The following is a 21,537-nucleotide window of genomic DNA, read 5'->3' as shown; positions in this document are numbered from 1 at the left end:
CTCTGATGTGTAACACGCCTCGCGGGTTTTCCGCAGGTGGTATTTTGGGGGTGTTACAACTCGGACCGTCACACATGGATCCTAGCCTTTTGTACTCTATCTGCTCCCAAGAAATGAACCCGAATGGCCTCCCATACTTCATGAGCTCTTGCATACTTTGCGACTTGCAAAAGTATATCCTCCGGAAGTGATTGAAAAAGGATCGCCATCGCCGTTTGATTTTTCCGATTATCAACGGCTCCTCCGGTTACCGGGTCGATTGCATCTGCTAACCCGTAAGCGCCTAGAATGGTTCATGCCACTACGGACCATGACGAGTAGTTTGTAGAGGTTAACTTTGGGCATTGAAGGTTAACATTCTGGTGATCACGCACGTTCGCTAATGCGTTGTTGGGTTGCTCTCCGTCGGCCATAGTCTTCGCTTCTTGATTTCTTCCTGATCAAAATTTCGTACCAAAAATTCAGCCCTGTTTACTATGGCTGATAGGTTTTGGTATAGTTCGTTTAGACACCCCGAACAATTCTCCTTTGATCTCTGAATCAAGAACGACAAACTCTACTCCGGAATTTAATCGGTTATACGCCCCGATTGAATCGCTTCAGGAAGCACCTACGAACCGTGCTCTGATACCAATTGTTGGAGGAACTGATATCAACGAACACACTTTTATTCAGGGGACACCTGAGACTCTTTTATTAATGAACTTCAAAAAAACTAACTATTACAAATAAAGTGTTGCTATTTATAAGCTACTAACTTGGAGATTACTCTAACCTATTTGAAATATAATAGGACTCCTCAATAAACTAAAACTATATCTATCTACTGAATTAATTAGATTGCCTTGCACTCCAAGTTGAGATAAGGATTAATTTTTCAAACAAAAACTCCCCGCCCCCTTCTACGTTTGGCAAACATGATAACTTTTTTATTAGTAAGATATTACTTTTTTCATATGACTATAATTTTTTTACAAGATGTTGAAAATATATACATGCTTCTTATAATCATAATCACTTTTATTCCTTTTATATACATTTGTTTTAATATGTTTTAATATATTTGTGTGACATGTACTGATCTTGGACTGGGCTTTACATATGACGAACATATGACGACTGGCTGGGCTTTACATATGGACTACTGGACTGCTCTTGCTTTACATATGGACTATTGGGCTGCTGGACTACTGGGCTTTACATATCTGACCGACTTAACAAACAAGTTGATGACTGATCCATATAAGTGAACTGGTTACAAGTCTGTGTACATTGAAATAATCATTGTTCTAGATATTTCTCTGTAACACGTCGTTCTCTCTCCTAGGGTTTGTCTTGATTTCCTTCGTTTGTAAAGATCTGGTGTTTAGATCTTGTATCGTGAGTCAAGTTGTATATCAGATCATCAAGTTGATGATCTGTATGTGTTAGGAGTGTAAGAGTGTGTGAGTTTGTTATGTTCGTGATTGTTTCAGTGTTCAAGTGTTTTAATAAGAGTTTTGGTTGCTGATTTCATGTCTTTTGACATGGTATCAGAGCTCTGATACGTTCTTTGAGTTGTTCGCTTCCGTTATTAGTCTCTGATTCTTGATTCGCTGGTTAGGGTTTCATAGAGTTTTGGGGTTTTTTCATCTTCTTGTTGTAAGATCGGTGGTTTTATGGGTTATTCTGAACAGATCTGAAGAGTTGCTGGTTCTGGATCTGGTCATCTTGAGTTTGATTTGTGAAGATTTCGGTTGATTATTGTTAAGATTCTTGGAATCTTGGTAACTTCAGATCTGTTAGTTCTAGATCTATTGTTCAAGATAAGACTGCTCAGACCTGTGAAGACTTCAACTGCTCTGATTGACTGAAGAAGGTGTTATTGGTCTTGGTGAACTGTTTTTGCCGACTTTGGTTTTGCAGTGTAGGGTGTCTTTTTTGGTTGTTGATCTTTAACTGATATCTGTTTGTCTATTGTGTGTGACTGAATTAATAATGGCAGATCTTATGAACTTGTTTGGTGAAACTTTAATAAGTAAACTAGAACCAGATAATCCTTTGTATTTGCATGCTAGTGATTCTACAAGTTTAACTGTGGTGAATATAAAGCTTAAAGGAACTGAAAATTATACTGTATGGGCTAATGCAATGAGTTTGGCTTTGAGGGTTAAAAATAAAACTGGTTTTATTGATGGAACTTTTTTAAAACCTGGTGATAATGAAATTCTTGGTTCACAATGGGAAAGATGCAATTCGGTTGTTTTAGCTTGGATTTTAAATTCAGTTTCTGAAGAGCTTTATTTGGGTCATGTGTATTCGAAATCTGCTGCTGAGGTTTGGAAAGAGTTGAGAGATACTTACGATAAAGTAGATGGGTCTGTAGTATTTGATTTATATCAAAAGATTAATTCATTTTCTCAAAATGGCTCGTCAGTTGCTGAGTATTATCATAAGTTGAACATTATGTGGAAACAATTAGACCAGATTTTGCAAATACCTACTTGTACTTGTAATGCATCCAATCAGTATAATAACTTTAATCACCTTGTTAAACTAATGCAATTTTTAACGGGGTTGGATAGTGTGTATCAGCCTGTTAGGTCTAGTTTGCTGATTAGAGAGCCTTTACCTACTATAAAAGAGGCTTTCTCGATTATATCCAGGGAAGAATCTCACAGGAACTCTAATGGTTTTGTGTCTAAAGAGCAGAATGTTGGTTTTATATCTAAAATTAATTCTGTTACTGATAATAAAAAGAAGTTTTCTAAGAACATAAATCAGAATGTCAAGTGTACTCATTGTAATAAACTGGGTCATTCAATTGAGAAATGTTTTGAACTCATTGGATATCCTCCCTGGATGAAATCAAAGTCTAGTCAAGGGTTTAAAAAACAGGCTGTTAGCAATAATGTTGTTAATAGTGGTGTTTCTGATGTTAGTAAGTCTGATGCTGCTAGTTTAACTCCTGATCAGGTGTCGAAGTTGTTAGGTCTGTTAAATCTGAAATCTGGTGAGAATACTGTTAGCAGTAATATGTCAGGTAGATCTAAAAGTTTTTTCTGTTCTGTAAGTTTTATGAATTTATTGTTTTGCAAATTTAACCAAGTCCTTAAAGGATATGGGTTGGGTTTGTGATTCTGGTGCAAACCAGCACATGGTCATGAGTGATAAAAATGTGATAAATCAAATTGATGTTTTTGATTATAAAATTAAAGTGAACCATCCTAATGGTACAAGTGCATTGGTTACTAAGATCGGTGATGTAAAACTTAATGACGAAGTCACTCTACATGATGTGTTTGTCGTACCAGATTATTGTGTAAATCTAATTTCTGTTCACAAACTTGCTAAGGACAGTAAAATAACTGTGTCATTTGATGAAAATATGTGTTATCTTCAGGATTCGTTAACAAAGAAAATCCTGGTGACTGGTAGTCAACATGAGGGGTTATATTTCTGTGGTGAGTCTTCTGTTGTGTCATGTTTTAGTTCAGATAGTGTAGATTTGATTAACTTGTGGCATGCTAGACTGGGTTACCCCTCTGAAATTGTGTTAAAAGTCTTAAAAACTGATTTGAATCTTAAAGGGTTATATAAAAGTTTACCATGTGAAATATGTCATAAATCTAAACAACATAGAGATCCGTTCCCTCTTAGTGATCATAAAACCAAACACCTAGGAGAAGTTGTACATTTAGATGTATGGGGTCCTTATAAGGTAAAAAGTAAAGAAGGTTTTAGGTTTTTTCTAACTGTTGTAGATGATTACACGAGATCTGTTTGGGTTTATCTTATGAGGCATAAAGATGAAGTGTTAGAAAATATTAAACATTTTGTGAGTCTCATTAAAACTCAGTTTGAGAAAAGTGTCAAGATTTTTAGAAGTGATAATGGAACTGAATTTGTTAATATTGCTTTTAAAGATTTCACGAATAAAAATGGAATTTTACACCAAACTACTTGTGTTTATACTCCACAACAGAACGGAATTGTAGAAAGGAAACATAGGCATTTGTTAAATGTAGCTAAGGCTTTATTGTTTCAAAGCAATTTACCTTTACGTTTTTGGTCAGAATGTGTTTTGACTGCTGTGTATTTGATTAACAGGACTCCGTCTTCTGTATTGGGTGGTAGGTCTCCTTATGAGTTAATTCATGGTTTTAAACCCTCTTTGTTTCACCTTAGAGTGTATGGTTGTCTTTGTTTCAGTACTGTTTTAAATAATAAAGATAAGCTGAGTAGTCATGCTGATAAGTGTGTGCTTATTGGTTATTCAAATGAAAAAAAAGGATACAAACTTTGGAATTTAGAAAATAAGACGGTTTTATTTTCTAGAGATGTACGGTTTTATGAATCTGTTTTTCCTTTTAAGTTAGTGTCAAGTGAAAATGCTTCTGAAACATTCAAAGATATAAACTCTCTTAATTTTTTCGACTTATTTGAACAAAATGATTTTATACACTCTAGGGGGTTGGATGATCCCGATGATGAAAAAGGGGTTAATCATTGTAGTAATCCGAAGTCTTGTGAACCTCAGCAACCAAACATGGTATCTGAGGTCACTATAGATAGGGCTGAACGAGGTTGTTCTAGTCAACAGGAATCTAGTGAGAGTCCTGAGAAAACCAATGATCAGCAATCTAGTGAATTAAGTCCCTGTTTAGGAAGGGTTGAGCATGAGACTGTAGGATGTGATCGTGATAATCTGTCTGAGGGAATGTCATCATCACAAGCTCCGAGTGTTTCTGTTAGAAGGTCTACTAGGACTTCTGTTTTACCTAAACGGTTAGATGATTATATTGTTGAAGGTAAAGTTAAATATGGTTTAGAAAAAGTTGTAAACTACTCTAAACTTTCATGTGATAACTTCTATTTTGTTTCTGGGTTGAATAAGTTAACTGAACCTAGAAATTATGTTGAAGCTTGTGTTGATCCTAATTGGGTTAATGCCATGAATGACGAAATAGAGGCACTAAATAGAAATAATACTTGGAGCCTTGTAGATTTACCTGCTGATAGGAAAGCTATTGGGTGTAAATGGGTTTTTAAGATAAAATATAAGTCGACTGGTGAAATTGATAGGTATAAAGCCAGGTTAGTGGCTAAAGGGTTTAGTCAAAGAGAAGGTATTGATTTTGATGAAACCTTCTCTCCCGTTGTTAAAATGGTCACTGTTCGTTTTCTTTTTAAGAGAAAAAAATACAAATCGGAAGCATTAAAACTGTTGGGATTAGTTCTGAAAAAACAAGTAGCCGATGTTTTTACAAAGGGGCTGTTAGTACATCAACATGTTGAGGCGTGTAAGTGGTTAAATCTGTTTGATGTATTTAGTAATAAAAGTGAGGGGGGGGGTGTTGAAAATATATACATGCTTCTTATAATCATAATCACTTTTATTCCTTTTATATACATTTGTTTTAATATGTTTTAATATATTTGTGTGACATGTACTGATCTTGGACTGGGCTTTACATATGACGAACATATGACGACTGGCTGGGCTTTACATATGGACTACTGGACTGCTCTTGCTTTACATATGGACTATTGGGCTGCTGGACTACTGGGCTTTACATATCTGACCGACTTCACAAACAAGTTGATGACTGATCCATATAAGTGAACTGGTTACAAGTCTGTGTACATTGAAATAATCATTGTTCTAGATATTTCTCTGTAACACGTCGTTCTCTCTCCTAGGGTTTGTCTTGATTTCCTTCGTTTGTAAAGATCTAGTGTTTAGATCTTGTATCGTGAGTCAAGTTGTATATCAGATCATCAACTTGATGATCTGTATGTGTTAGGAGTGTAAGAGTGTGTGAGTTTGTTATGTTCGTGATTGTTTCAGTGTTCAAGTGTTTTAATAAGAGTTTTGGTTGCTGATTTCATGTCTTTTGACACAAGAGCGTATCTTCTTTGTTTACACGCAAGATGATAGTTATCTAATATGAAGAGATGATTACTACCTTGTTAAAGGTAATTTGGTGATGAAACACACCCTTGTTGGAAGATTGAGGAGTAAACATAAGCTGAATGCGTACATTCATCCAAACCACTATTTATTATTTTAAGAAATTTTAACAAAGGGTTTTTTTAGTAGATTTTTACTAATTCTTACTATTTTTTTCCAAAATCATATAAGGTTTCTATTAATTTTTTCTATTTTTTTTCCAAACCAAGAGGGTTTTTATGAACCCTAAAAAACCTTCTGAATCCACCCCTACGTGTCATGATACTTCTATCTTAACTCATAAAATATTGAGAAGTTAAGCAAAACCTGACTACAAGTTGTCTCAAAGTCTAAGGGAAAGTGTTACAAAATTAAATTAACCTACTTATCTCCTTTTAGGTTCCTATACTTGCCAAGAATTTGATGTTTTCACGAGCTTAAACCACTTTTAGAAAATGTTTCTAAGATATGAGAACTCTTGATATTTCATACAATCTTTGAATTCGAAAGTAAAAATTTAATTTTAAATCATTCCTACAAGGCTGAGTTTTGAGTAAAGAAAACCATGACATGCAACTTAAACAATATGCTCATGAAAACACGTACCAAGTAGAGGTACATTAATTGGTTTTCTTTAATACCTGGTTCCGAGTATGATCGGGTATTAGAAACTCAGGTATTGAGAGAAATCGGGTAGGGTTCGGCATTGGCGAAGCCCCCCACCCCCCCCCCCCCCAATTTCCCCTAAACCGAGGGGGGGCAACGTATATACCTATACGAAAGTACTATTCATAACACTACGCATCGAAAAGTTCGGGGGGGGTGACATACACTACCCTGCGCCCCTGGGGTTCGGGCATGGACATGGATGAGAAAAACCATACACTATGTACCCGGGTAGGGTATGATCATGTTTGGATATAAACAGGTGTTGGAACCGGGTTTAAAAACTAAACTTTTTTATTATTTTACAAAAAGGTAAATTCGTTTAAAAATTAAATTTGGTTTGTAATTTGTAAAACTAATTAAAGTAATTACAATAACATAAATTCACTCAATTATTTGCTTTATAATATGCACTAGATTTGAACCCCGTGTATTACACGGGCTGCATAAATGTAATTTTATATAATAAATAATAAAAATGATACATCTTTAAAAATAACTCGTGTATCGCACGTGTTGAATAAAATATAATGTCATGTGTTAACACTTACAGTCGTCAAGATTTATTGTTTAAAAATGAACTTTGGTGTACTATTCACTTATTATGACATTTCAGTTTCAAATGGGAACCTTTGATTCCTAGTTTACCATAATTTCAATCACCGAACTCCAAAGTATATTGTGGACTCAGGTTACTCTCGGAGTACTCCATTTGGTCCAGTGGGTGCCCCGAGAGTATTCATGATTGATTCTGTTGGTCGTTTAAAAAAAAAAAAACTCAGGATGTAACTTTATAATTATATAAAAATTAAATGTTTTATTATTATTATTATTATTATTATTGTTATTATTTAATATAATAGATAAATAGAAAATACCGGAAAGTAACATAGAAATTTTTTTCATTGTATGGGATGCTTTATTTATTTCATTCGATCACTTGAGATTTTTTTAATTATTACTTTTTATTTGTTAAGTTTATTAATCATTTTTCTACATAATTATTTCAATTTGAATTTCTTATTTTCAAACTTGTGATCACATATCGGTGGGTTATTGGATTTTATCACCCTCAACTATCGGTCTTTGGTCCTTGCCACCCGCAACTCACACTTTGACACCCGGCACCCCCCAACTTGACTTTTTGTTGTGCTGGCACCACCCAGTTAAATCTGCACTAACTTGGTTAGTTTTTTGTCCGACGTGGCACAAGTTTGTTGAGTTGGAGCTGCTTACGTGGCGATGATGTGTCTTTAAAGTTCATCTCCTTCTTTATAACACCAGATGTGTTTTTAAACTTTATCTCCTTCTTTGCCAACAACAATTCCCCCAAAAATTCTGGTATTAACAAAACCACAAATCAACCAAAAACCAGAGACGGAGTATTGTGGGTGCCAGGGGGTGCACCCGCCCACCCCAATATTTCGGTTAGAAGTGTACATGTTCCGATTTTTCCGTCGAAAATTTTAAAATTATATAGGATCGCCCCCCCGATTATTTTTCCTAAATTGTATATCCTAAATATTTATAAACTTTGTATATAAATAATGGGTAGTTTGGTAAATATACACTTTGTTTTATTTGGAACTATTATTATTTGACCCGATTTGAATCGAATAGCCAACCTGACCCGACTCGAAACATAACGATAGGAAAAAAAATTTGGGTCCCATTACTTTACGCCCCCACGAAACTTTTTGTTAAGCTCCGCCACTACCAAAAACCACAATTCAACCAATTCCCCCAAAGATTCTGGTATCAACAAATGTATGCAAAAACTCACTTGTCAAGAATACAAACTGTGGTTGAAGATGAAGATGATGAGTACATACCAAAATATCAAGCTGCAACTGCGGCCATACGAGCTCTTCCTGATGAAGATCCACACAGCTGGAAACAACAAGGTAAGTTCCACTCCGCGTACTGCAATGGGGGGCGCAATATGGAAATGAATGGTCTTCCGGATGTAAAACTCCAGATCCACAACTCCTCGCTCTTCAATCCTTTCCACTAGGAATGATACTTCCTGCCATGCTAGAAGCCCCGGTGTTTGACGATAGAAATAGACCAAATCAGTTATTGAACCCCTTGTTTGATCCTTTCCGGGAGGTGAAGCACCTACCTCCCGCCATCGTTGATCTCCAGTACCATGGCACAAAGAGTGGGCTTGACTGTGTAGACAAGATAAATACTAATCTGTCCACAGTGTACAGTCAGATGATCAACCAAACTTCCGATACCTCTTCGGGACTAATCCCGGTGATGATGGTAAAGGTACTCCTGTGCGACTCGTCGGTGATGAAGATGATGATGATGCTTTGATAAGGGGTTGAAGATGAAGATGATGATGATTTGATTTTATTATTGAATTTGGGGATATTTATTGTCTGTACATGTACATACACATATTAGTTATATATATAATTGGCCACCTCATTATGACACCTCATCAAAAACAAGCCACGTCATCAAAAACTGGCCATGTCAGCGAAAAAAACTAACCAAGTTAGTGCAAAGTTAACTGGGTGGTGCCAGCACAAACAAAAAGTCAAGTTGGGGGTGCCGGGTGTCAAAGTGTTACTTGCGGGTGTCAACGGCCAAAGGCCGATAGTTAGGGGTGATAAAATCCAATAACCCCATATCGGTTGAATGGTATTCTCAAATAGTAAAATATTTTTATTTAATTATTATTTGTGTAGATATAAATAATAATTATCTATAATTAGGTAGAAGAGTTTAAATTAAATAATATTTCGTAGGAGATTATCTTTAACTAATTAGAAAATATTAAATTAAATGATAACTAGTTGATTTTTCGTCCGCGCGTTGCGGCGGGGACCCAACGACTATAAAAGGCGTGTCAACAAGGGCAAGCAGATACCGAATATCAAAACATAAATAAAAATGACGTGGTAAGGATAGTCACTCCGTCCTAAAAAAACGATTTTAAATAACCTAATATATAATAATAGGGACGTTGGAAATTCGGTTGTTTTCAGTTCAGTTAAGTTATTACGGTGCTAACACGTTAAAATATGGATGAGCTCGGTACCGGTAACGCCACCGAAAGTATCGATCTGGAAAATCATCGAAATTAGGTACCGGCACCGAAAATGCTCGGTACAATACGGTAAGGTATTTGAAGGTAAAAATCAATAAATACAGGTATGGTACTAGACCGGTGTCGAAGCGAAAGTAACGATTCTGAAAACGCCAAAAGGTGGGTACCAAATTGGTACCGAAAATGATTTGGTATAGCAAATTTGGTAACGATACGATACCGGTTTGATTACAGGATTTGATACGATTTGCTCAACAATATTCTAAATATCCAAGTTAATTTTGCATGCTACAATTCATTCATTACAGAAAAAGACAAAAAAGAAAGCAAAATAAGTTGTCATGTATATAAAACCTCATTTAAACGAAATACAGTTTACTTACTCTGTGTATGAAAAGTAATCCAAACGGTGCAATTACTTGCATTGCTGCGTTGCTACAGGATTTGATGAGCTCGGTACCAACCGGTACCAAAGATACAGTTACCGAAATCCCCAAAAGTGGGTACCGGTACCGAATATACCTGGTACGGTACTGTTCGGTACCGGTTGGTGTTGGTACGACACCTGTATTTGAGGGTAAAAACCGGTGAATACCGGTGCCGAACCGGTACCAAAAACACACCGGTTTGATAAATTTGGTACCGGTACGAGTACCCAATACCATTTAGGGGCTGTTTGGTAGCCTCTTAATGACCATTCAGATGCTACCTCTTAATGGTTCAAAACCTCTGAATGAATAAGAGGTAACCTCAAGTCTGAATGGTTAAGAGGTAACATTTGAATGGTAAATCATCACATGTCACATTCTTCTAACTTCTCATTAGTAAAATTTTTAAACACACCGGTTTGATAAATTTGGTACCGGTACGAGTACCCAATACCATTTAGGGGCTGTTTGGTAGCCTCTTAATGACCATTCAGATGCTACCTCTTAATGGTTCAAAACCTCTGAATGAATAAGAGGTAACCTCAAGTCTGAATGGTTAAGAGGTAACATTTGAATGGTAAATCATCACATGTCACATTCTTCTAACTTCTCATTAGTAAAATTTTTAATGATTCCATTAAGAGGTAGCCTCTTAATGACCATTCATAGGCTACCAAACAACCCCTTACTCATCTGTTAGTTTCCATTTCTAATTTTAATATATATGTTACTATTCATTACATTCAAAATTTAATATATAGGTAATAGGTAATTATTCATAGAGTATATGGCCTAATATGATGACAAGTGTCCCAAACATGGTTTTTTTTATTATATGGTATAGATTTTTTTTGAACTTAAATATAAAAGTTGTGAAGCAAACATAAAAATATAGTTTAAAAGTTGGGTGTTCTATCAGTATTAAAAACCAGTATTAGGTATAGGTAGAACTGGGTTTGGGTATAAGGTATAATTGGTTCCGAGTATTTTTCGGATACAATTATTAAGCTCAAAATGTATACCATATTCATACCCTACATGTAGGGTTGGGCTTGATTAAAGGTATAAAATACCCGGTACCAAATAACCGATTCCAAGTTTTTTCTTCGTCCGGTTTCAAGTATAGGGTTTTTGTGCACCTCTAGTACCGAGTACCCGACTATACTACTATACTAGTTACGAGGCCCATCATGCTCCCTATAGCCTACCAGCCCAATACAATCCACATCACGATTCTTTTATTTTGGCCTAAGAATCTTAGTTAAATTGCTTTTTATTAAGATTAGGTAAGTAGTTTTATTAATCAGATAATTATTCAAATAAATTAAGTTCATTTTTAATTAATTTAAAATTTTAAAAAATAAACAAAGCCATTGTCTCCGATCGCAGGTAAATAGGGGTTACAATTCAATAAAACTACTCCGATTTACAGGGGGGTATGGAGGGTCCCTGACTGTTCGGTCGCCTGAACTTGGTGTATAGTGTAGTACTCGGGTGATATTTTTTACAGATTTCCCTTTGATTATTTTTGACAAGGCATTATATATTTATTTGATATTAATTGGTTTGTCAATACTTGTCACACAGGTGCAACATGTTGCAATTCATAGAGCAAAGTCATGCTTATTGGGAAGTTGTGTTTAGCCTACATTTACTATGTACGTCAATGATTTTGATAGTTTCTTGTATAAACAAGCCTTCTACATTTTCATTTCACTTTTTTCACACTCTAAACTCACTCAAAACACGCTCAAACTATTGAAAATACAAGCTTGAGGCAGATTGCATGCAAGATTATAAGTGAGCTTCAAACTCAATTTCCTTTCTCTTCATAAATTCTTTTTTTTTTTTGAACGGCAAATTTGGATCACTGACGGACCGCTGCAGTATCATCGTGTCACCAGCAGAACCACCCGATCATATCCATCTCCACTAGGCAATGATGCCTATACACCAATTCAGGAGGAAACCCAATAAATCTGGAAAAACCCCCTTTGTGAGAATCGAACCCATGACCTAATGGTCATAAGCCTTATCCCACCACCAAGATACCACTAGGCTATAATGCCATGGGTTCTTCATAAATTCTTGCTTCAACTTCTTTGTGTCCGGAAAACTCAACATTTTCATCCAAAACCTCTTTGTATCCTTAGATCAGATCTTTAGAAACCTTTTTCTGGCAAAAACTGTTTTCCGGCACCGGAAACTAACAGCGTTAGGGTTCCGTTAGTCAGGATCCAATGGTGGCCAATATGTCAATAATAGTTGGGACTGCTAGTGGTTATTTTTTAAGTTGAATCCAATATTCCTATATTAAATTTGTTAAAAAAAAAAAAGAAATAATTAATGTAGAAACCAGAAAGCTTTCAACGATAAAGCAAAAGATATAATTAAAAGCCGTTGATATTTATTACTCCGTTATTACTAGCACCCTGGTCCCAATGTTCATTTTTACATTTTGGTCCTTACAATTATATAATATTTACAACTTCATGTAATATAAATCGAGGTGAGTATCTCTGTTTATCTTCTGTGTGTGTGTGTGTGAGTAAAGAAGAAACCCCTTATGATGTCTCACAATATTCAACGTCGTCGTTTAGGTGATGATTATAAGTTAAATTGTGGTTCGATTTATACAATTTCATGTACATTACCTCCCACACGCGCAATATGGCGGTTATGATGAAATCTCAAATTCATGGATTGTAAGTACGAATTTGTGTTTGTTCTATGCAATTTCATCTCATATTCAACTGTTTGGTACATTGATCAGTGTTTTCAGGTTCAAATTTTAGGTTTAATCTATTAATGCGTTTCTGTTTGTATGTAGTTTGAGCCTGAGATCTGCATCATCGTCACTTAGCCTCAGGAGGTATGAATACTTGCTGCTGTATTGTTCGTTTACATGTTGTTTTGATCTGATCTGATTGAGTGTTAGTCAATGTATACTCATTGATTCGAGTTCCTTAATTCATTTTGAACGTGTTTGATTTTGTTAGGTTTTGGATATAAATAGTTGCTCTATTATGTGTTGTTTTGGTGCATCTCATGGATTGTAAGTACGAATAGGTGGTTATTTTGTATGACTTAAAACTGTGGAACTATATACATATATGTGTGTTATAGAGAGAGAGAGAGAGAGAGAGAGAGAGAGAGAGAGGTGTTAAGACTAATCTATAACTAGGTTGAAACTGCTGAATATGTTTTCGTGCTAGTTTTACATATGTTCCACTAGGATATTTGCACGTTTTCTCATATGATTCCATTGACGCTGTTGCTTTAAGAGTACAATTGCCGCTCTAACTTTGGTTGTTAGTGTCGCGCTCTTGCAAATTAGCCTGTTCCTTGTTTGAATGAGATTGATAGTAGTTCGTTGTGAATGCACCGGCATGATATGCGTGCATGTATATTAAAAGTATTACCTTATTATGTATATTAAAAAGATATATAAAAAACAGATTTGGATTCAATGAAATTTAAAGATAGATTTAAGTGAAGGCAAGCTTTGTGTAATTTGAAAGATTGTATACAAAATGATGAAGAATATAAAAAATGAGCGGAAATATTATTGTGTACCAGAGGTTACATAGGAGACATAACACATCTAGTTATAGAGGCGTTGCGTCAAACTAAAACATGCAGATCAACTAAGGTAACGAAACAATAAAAAAACATGCTCTAAACCGTAAATATACCTGTTAGCTTATGTTTTGCATATGACAGAGGGAGATTTTAACTAATTTGTAGCTGACACATATTTTTCTTAACAGAGAGAATGATTGTGATGTATACAGGGGAGTAAAACTAATTATCTCAATAATAAATAATAGTAATTAGTAATTATTCAGAGACTGGTTACTTAGCTTATATGATCTTATGTTTTTTAGTTTCTCCAACAAAATAGATACACGGGTTAACTCAATTGTTGGGTTGGGGCTGGGATTTCGTATGTATTGATCATTCGTAAACAAGCAACATTGCTTCTTATGCTCACTTGCTATAGTCAAAGTTGTGTTGTACAGGTGGTGTATTTATCAGTTCTAAATCTCTTTTTGTAGTACTTTCATTTCAAGTTTCTATTATTAATTGTTCATAAATCAGGCTAACGGGTTGGATTTCACAAAGAGTAGTTTGATCAGGATGGTTGCCAGGCAAATAGATCATTACGGGTCAATTTAGAGACATTACACACTTTGACTTTCAAAAGTCAAACACCAGATTTGGTTCAAATTTAAAACAAAATTATTTCATGTGTTTATAGATATCATAGTTCGAAGGGATTGATTTCTACATGGTGAAAGTGACCGTGATAGGAGACCGATAATTGTTTAGCTAACATCATATATCAATAATTAATGTTTTGTTACTTCTTGTATTGGCTTTCTAAAACGTCTGTTTTTAAATATTGCAGAACTGCTTTGCCTCCTCGCCCTCTTATTTTGAGGGCGTGTGCATCTAATCCCGACCATGATCGGTTAGTGATTATTTTAGTATTTTTTCCTGATATTTTTGTGATTAATTTTTCAAACTTCTATCTTTCACAGATTTTTTATCTTGAAAAAAGGGGCAGTAGTAAAACTGAGAATCAAGGAGGTTTTGGAGGCTGCTTCTCAGGAGGCTGAAGCTGACATTGAAGCTGATCTTTATGCTGCTGAAGATTCCGAGATTCATGAAGTGGTGGTAAGTTTTCATGAGTTTTTATTGAAAATGATAAAAAAAAAAAAAAAAAAAAAACTTTAGCATAATGAGTTCTTTAATGATTTTATTCAGGAGAAGAGGCCAAAGAGTCTTTGGGGATTTGTGTCTCGTGAGGTCATAAATGCAATTTTGGGCGTCGAGATGTTTGCAATGTTGGGCATGTGCATCGGTTTCAAAAATTGGGTGAAACAATACCCAATAGTACCGATTTTGTTGTTTGTTTCGGTGATCGCTTTGAAGTATGCATTGTATAAAACAGGTATGACACCTGACAAATAGAGACTAGATTTGATTTAGTTGATAAACAGAAATTGTTAATGATAGATAGTATGGAAAGATATCTTGGAATACGAATTTGGTTGTTAATAATCAGTAGTAGATTGATAAATGATGGACTGTTTCTTAGTATGCTGTCATCCTCATCTTTCTTTTGGTTGAAAGATCCAAAGGGTTCATGTTTCTTAGAAAGCTCCTCTGTTTGAAATGAAATATATATATATATATATATATTTTGGGAAATAAGGTTTTATATTAATTGGATAATGTTTAAATAAGTTACACTGTTTCAGAAAACACTTGCCAAATAAATTGTATAATAATGACCCAAACCCCTTAAATACAAATGACTTGGAATAAATTACCATTGCATATCAGACCAATAAAAAAGGTTGTATACCTGCCTAAATCATGCCCGGTATCTTTTTTTTGCGCATAGTTATAATATTTAAAGTAAATGTGTTTTCTTTCTCAATTAATCATCTACCATTTATATATGCTGGCCGTCTAAGTTGCTATTATCCTTGAAGCTGATGTAATATGTATGTTGGCAAAGATATAGTTTTTGAAAATTTAGGCTTGAAATAGAACTATCTATCCGGATTCGTAAAGTGAATGAATGATCAATGCATATAATTTAAACTCAAAAGTTACATTTACTAAAAATACGCTTCTGATGGATTTGATCCGGTTGGCTATTACCAAAAAAAACATTTTATACGTATATGGGTTGAATCGCCACACATACAAACATACCATTGTTTTGTCTGATCATCTATCTTGTGCTAGATTGCAATTGTTGGTCACGTGGGTGACACTTTATGTTACGCTTGTCGGAGCTTACCCTTTTGAGGATCCCATAGACCCTCTAAACCATGAAATTGTTTTTGTTTACAATGGCACTTTAATTTCATGTTGCTGCTTTTCTTTATAGGTGAATGAAACTTATGATTGTTTGTATGTATGTATGCCCTTGGCATTTCGATACCAAACTTATACCATGGTAAGTATTTTAACTGCCATGCTTAACACCCATCAACCACGGAGATGCTTAAGCGCCAACTTATCATGTGAGTTTAATCAACTACTTGAATTGCCATTTGAATAACCCGTCATCATTTTCTTATGTTCTAGAGATCGTTTATTGCTGTTTATTATATTAAACATGTGTTAATTTTACGTTTTTCAATTTTGTTGATAGAGCATTTCCTCATATTTGATTATGTGAAATTGTTAGGTGGTTGGGGAGTTTGTATTGTTCACCCATGATGATGTTGTCTTTGTACAAGAAGCAGATGTCAAACCAGTAAGTAATTTGTTTAATTAATAGTAGTAATCTATTCAAAATTATAAGATAATGTTGCATATGGAACTAATGAAAGTAGTATTATAACTAAACATAGCAGTGGTGGGAGATTATCTATATTGAAGATTTGATGGTAGCAAACCTAATGTCAAAGCATGTCACTCTTCTGCAAATGAAAAAGAAACAGAGTTAATTAACAATGACCGATCCTTGAGTTAGCGCACATCAATAATGTTTATCACAAGAAACATTTTCCGGTGTTAAGTTGCTGAATGTTGCTCATTTCCTGTACCCTCAATTTCTTTATACAATACACAATAGATAGCTTGAATTTTATGGATTTTCACACCACACAAATCATTTAAATAGTTGAGCGATGGCAGTTTGATACCCCTTCTCTTTCTCCGGTTTTCACTATAAATAGTTTTGCATTTAGATATTTGGTTGGTTTAATAAGTTTTTCATTTGACAAGTACTCGTGTAAATCAAATCTTGTATTGGAACAAATCACTGCTGGAGTGAAAGATGATGAAGAAATTAGGCATTGGCGATGAGCAAGAAAAATAATCAGCTTTCCCCTAATAATATAAACTAGTTATTTTCCTCTCTCGCGTTGCGGCGGGACCCAATGACTACAAAAGACGTGTCAGCAACGACAAACATATACCGAATATTAAAACATAAATAAAATTACGTGGTAAGGATAATCACTCCGTCATAAAAAAACGATTTTAAATAACCTACTATATAATAATAGGACCCACACGTCCTACACGTTGGAAATTCGGTTGTTTTCAGTTCAGTTATTATGGTGCTAACACGTTAAAATATAGATGAGCTCGGTACCGGTAACGGAAGCGAAAGTACCGATCTAGAAAATCATCGAAATTAGGTACCGGCACCGAAAATTCTACGTACAATACGGTATGGTATTTGAAGGTAAAAATCAACAAATACAGGTATGGTGCTAGACCGGTGTCGAACCTAAAGTAACGATTCTGAAAACGCCAAAAGGTGGGTACCAAATTGGTACCGATGGTATATTAAATTTGGTACCGATACGATACCGGTTCGTTTACAGGATTTGATACAATTTGCTCATCAATATTCCAAATATTCAAGTTAATTTTACATGCTACAATTCATTCATTACAGAAAAAAAAAAAAGTAAGCAAAATAAGTTATTGTGTATATAAAACCTCATTCAAACGAAATACACTTTACTTACTGTGTGTATGAAAAGTAATCTAAACGGTGCAATTACTTGCATTGCTGCGTTGCTACAGGATTTGATGAGCTCGGTACCAACCGGTACCGAAAATACCGTGACCAAAATCCCCAAAAGTGGGTACCGGTACCGAATATACCTAGTATGGTACGGTTCGGTACCGGTCGGTACCGGTACGGCACCGGTATTTGAGGGTAAAAACCGGTGACTACTTGTGCAGAACCGGTACCGAAAATACACCGGTTTGGTAAATTTGAGACCGGTACCTATACCCGATACCATTTGCTCATCTGTTAATTCTAATTTTAATTTAATAATAAATCACTACTGTTCATTATGGTACGGTTCGGTACCGGTCGGTACTGGTACGATACCGGTATTTGAGGGTAAAAACCGGTGAATACCTGTGCAGAACCGGTACTGAAAATATACCGGTTTGGTAAATTTGAGATCGGTACCTACATCCGATACCATTTACTCATCTCTTAATTCTAATTTTAAATTATTATATTACAATTGTTCATTCTGTTTCATTATTATCATATATGAATATGAATTGAACCACTCAATTTATCATATATTAAAAACAATAAATACAAACGGTTTATACGGTTATGAGTTACTACTAGACTTCGTTTTTATAAATTAAGTTAAATGAAACATTAACAGAAAATAGGCAAAAAAACGAGAATCGATATGGAGTGTTTGGACACAAAAATATAGGTGGAATAAAGTTTAGGTGTAACACTGTAAGTTCAATTAAGAAATAAAAAGGAAAAAATTAATTAAACTACAACGGAGTTAAATAGGGCTACAAACGAATGGAATGAACACGAAGGAAACGATGTGTTCATGAACAGTTCATAAATATTTACCGAACGAGATTTCTGTTCGTGTTCATTTTTTTAAGGAAAGGAACGTGTTCGTTTATGTTAGTATTTTAATTTTAGGCCTCGAACACAGTTCATGAATAAACACAAACGAAGACAATTAATCGTTCGTGAATGGAAATGGACACATACGAATGTTCATAAAAACAAACAAGTGTTCATGAACACAAAAAAACACAACAAGTGTCCATGAACAACATATATAAAATTTTGAATAAAGTAGGCGTCTTTCATTATAAACATTAAGAAGGTCCACAAAAATATACTAATGAACTTGTGCATCTCAGATACAGTGGGAGAGTGAGGATGTACACAAGTCGGTGTTGTTTGGGGTGGGTATGAAGAGTGAGGATGTTGGTGCACAGGCTAAATTATTGGGATGCAGATCAGGAAGCATTCCTTTCGTGTATCTCGGTATAAAGGTGGGGGCGAATTTGAATAGGATCTCAAATTGGGACCCGGGGGTGGAGGTGTTTAGAGTCCGTCTTTCCAAATGGAAAGCGAATACTCTATCTATCGGTGGAAAAGTTAAGCTTATTAAGTTTGTTTTGGAGAGTCTCCCTACTTATTATTTTTCTTTATATAAAGTGCCGGTTAAAGTGGTGGAGAGATTGGAGGCCTTAATTTATGGGGTGGTAGAGAGGAGGTGAAAAAAAAATGCATTGGGTGAATTGGGATAGGGTTGCGAGGACGAAAAAAGTGGGAGGTTTGGGTTTAATAAAGTTGGGTGTTAGTAATAAAGCTCTTTTGCTGAAATGGATGTGGAGGTATAAAACGGAGCATGACGCCTTATGGAGGATTATTATTGATAATATACATGGGTCTAATAGAGGATGGGGATAGTTACCGATAAACAAAGATTTGTAGGAACCTGGAATAATATAGTTCAATTTGGGAATAAGTTTAATGTAAATGGCAGAAGTGTTGATAGTATGCTGAAGGGTAGAATTGGAAATGGAAGGGGTGTTCATTTTTGGCTTGATGTGTGGATTTCGGATGAAGCGTTGAAGGTTAAGTTTCCTAGTCTTTTCAGCAGAGAAAGGTATAAATGTTGCAGTGTAGCTGACATGTGCTCGAGGCTGGAAGATGATGGGTCGTTTGTTTGGGATTGGACTGCGGAATTGCAGTCGGCAGGCAAGCTGCAAAAAAATGGATTATACCTCATTGTGCGATTGAAGGCCGTTATGTGTATGAATGGTGTAAGTGGATACCAATCAAGTGCAATATTTTCGCTTGGCGAGCGGAACACGATCGGCTTCCTACTAAAGTGGCGTTGCGGAGGCGAAACATAAGAATCGAAGACGTGAAGTGTGTGCTTTGCGAGGATGGGGAAGAATCTATAGAACATATATTGACCGCATGTGGGTTTTGTGCAGGAGTGTGGCAATTGGTTTCTACATGGTGTGGGATTCCTAATATATATGCTTTTTCGGTAACGGATTTGCTTGAAGCACATAAATACAAAATGGGTCACGGGTGAAGAAGAAGGTGTTTAAAGGGATAATTATTATTTCGACATGGTGTCTATGGAAGGCAAGAAACGAGAAGCAATTTTCAAAGGTTCAAAAGAAGGTGGTTGAAGTCGTTTTCGAAAGTCAAAGCGATAGGGTATTTATGGTATAAAAATAGATTTAGATAAGGTATAGTTGATTGGGAAAAATGATGTAAGTTCGAATTTGAGCCGCGTTTGTTTTGGGTCGGCTCTATCTCCGCATTGGAGATGTAGGAACTGTTCGCGTAATTTAAATAAAATAAAACAATTTTTTTATTAAACAATTACAATACAAAAATAAGGAAAGCTGGAACAATACTTTTACAACTGAAATAAAATGAAATACAAGAAATTAGACGAAGAAGAAAGGCTGAGTCACGTGTACACACGCTTCCCTTAAAACAAATTCCGAGTCTCCCAGTAGTACTCATTTTGTTTCCAGGGTACAACAGCCGAAGCAGCGTACTGCCGGGGATGGCCTACAACCCGAAGGCTACCTTGAAGAATGCTCGAAGAAGATCAGAAAGAAGAAGTGGGAAAATTTGCAAGTTGCTGTTGTGTTGCAGGTGTCTTCTGCTGCTGGGTATGGAGCTGTATTTATACAGCTCCTAAGTCGAAACAGTCAAAAGGAATTAAGGAGAGGTATAAATTGCATTAAACGTCTTCAATGCAATTTAATACGTCATTTAATTCGTTGTTAAAATCTGTTTGACTCGTCAGTTTTGAATGCAGAACTGAAACTGCTTCGTCATTAAATGCTGGAAGCTTCTACGCGCGCGCGCAAGACACACTGGTGCGCGCGCAAGACACACTGGTGCGCGCGCAGGTCTGAACGCTCATGCGCGTTGCGTCCTTTTGGCTCACTGCCATACACACGTGCGACATACTGACTCAGGTCCATGCACGCCTCCGCGCGTGTGCCACGTCTCCTGTGAGCCTATACGAGCACGCCACACAGTCGCGACGTTTTGGCTCACTTTGGTACACCGCGCACGTCACATCAGGGCCATGCACCATGCGCGCATCCGCGCGCCTTCAAGCCACATGTACGTGCGCGCGGCGGACTGCCACGTCACGCGCCTCGAACCTGCACGACACTTGGTCCTTGCAGCCCCTGTGATCCACCACACGCACATGGTCAAAAATACCAAGGCGGCTCTCAAGCGGCGATGCGAAGTGCAAAGTGCGCCATCAAAGCGGCACATTGCCCACGCGCGCGTGTGCGAGTGCGAGTACGGGTTAGGGTGCTCCGCACCCTTCGCGAGTACACTTAGTGTGTGCTTCCATGAAACAATAAGTATGGAGAGTTCCCACTTAAATACCCATTTAAGTTTCATCTCTCCTCCTATGTGGGACAAGGTGCAACTTTCCCTTTTGTTTCAGCATTCAATGGTTCAAACACCCAACTTTGAGCATCGATATCTCTTTCATCTTAATTCCGTTTTGGACGTGGTTTAGTTCGTTGCGAAGCCCTTCCAACATAGAACACAAAACCAGAAATAAATATATAAAACCCGCTCATTTTCTTATATTTATTTCTAGTCCAAAATAGGAAAAAAA

The 21,537-nt window shown here is 36.1% G+C and overlaps 2 protein-coding genes across 5 annotated transcripts; both read left to right on the top strand.

Moving 5' to 3' along the window:
* Nucleotides 1-1,229: 1,229 nt before the first annotated feature.
* Nucleotides 1,230-3,485, top strand: LOC110890965. The gene is made up of 2 exons (XM_022138612.2): nucleotides 1,230-3,022; nucleotides 3,383-3,485. Exons 1-2 carry the CDS (start codon nucleotides 1,978-1,980, stop codon nucleotides 3,415-3,417), a joined length of 1,080 nt encoding a protein of 359 aa, XP_021994304.1. The 5' UTR covers nucleotides 1,230-1,977; the 3' UTR covers nucleotides 3,418-3,485.
* A 9,113-nt stretch (nucleotides 3,486-12,598) lies between these two features.
* On the top strand, nucleotides 12,599-16,760 carry LOC110890964. 4 transcript variants are annotated; one of them, XM_022138611.2, is made up of 8 exons: nucleotides 12,599-12,792; nucleotides 12,918-12,959; nucleotides 14,499-14,561; nucleotides 14,632-14,767; nucleotides 14,858-15,044; nucleotides 15,996-16,131; nucleotides 16,299-16,367; nucleotides 16,468-16,760. In XM_022138611.2, exons 1-6 carry the CDS (start codon nucleotides 12,731-12,733, stop codon nucleotides 16,001-16,003), a joined length of 498 nt encoding a protein of 165 aa, XP_021994303.1. In that variant the 5' UTR covers nucleotides 12,599-12,730; the 3' UTR covers nucleotides 16,004-16,131; nucleotides 16,299-16,367; nucleotides 16,468-16,760. The 4 variants fall into 4 exon arrangements, with proteins under 4 accessions (XP_021994303.1, XP_035835936.1, XP_021994301.1 ...); XM_035980043.1 differs by having other exon boundaries at nucleotides 12,606-12,792; nucleotides 16,465-16,760; XM_022138609.2 differs by lacking the exon at nucleotides 15,996-16,131 and having other exon boundaries at nucleotides 12,606-12,792.
* The last annotated feature ends 4,777 nt before the right edge of the window (nucleotides 16,761-21,537 follow it).

This window comes from Helianthus annuus, chromosome 11 (assembly GCF_002127325.2).
Source record: "Helianthus annuus cultivar XRQ/B chromosome 11, HanXRQr2.0-SUNRISE, whole genome shotgun sequence".
Lineage (NCBI taxonomy): Eukaryota > Viridiplantae > Streptophyta > Magnoliopsida > Asterales > Asteraceae > Helianthus > Helianthus annuus.
The sequence above is the reverse complement of the archived record's forward strand: the minus strand, read 5'-3'. Positions and strand labels throughout refer to the sequence as shown.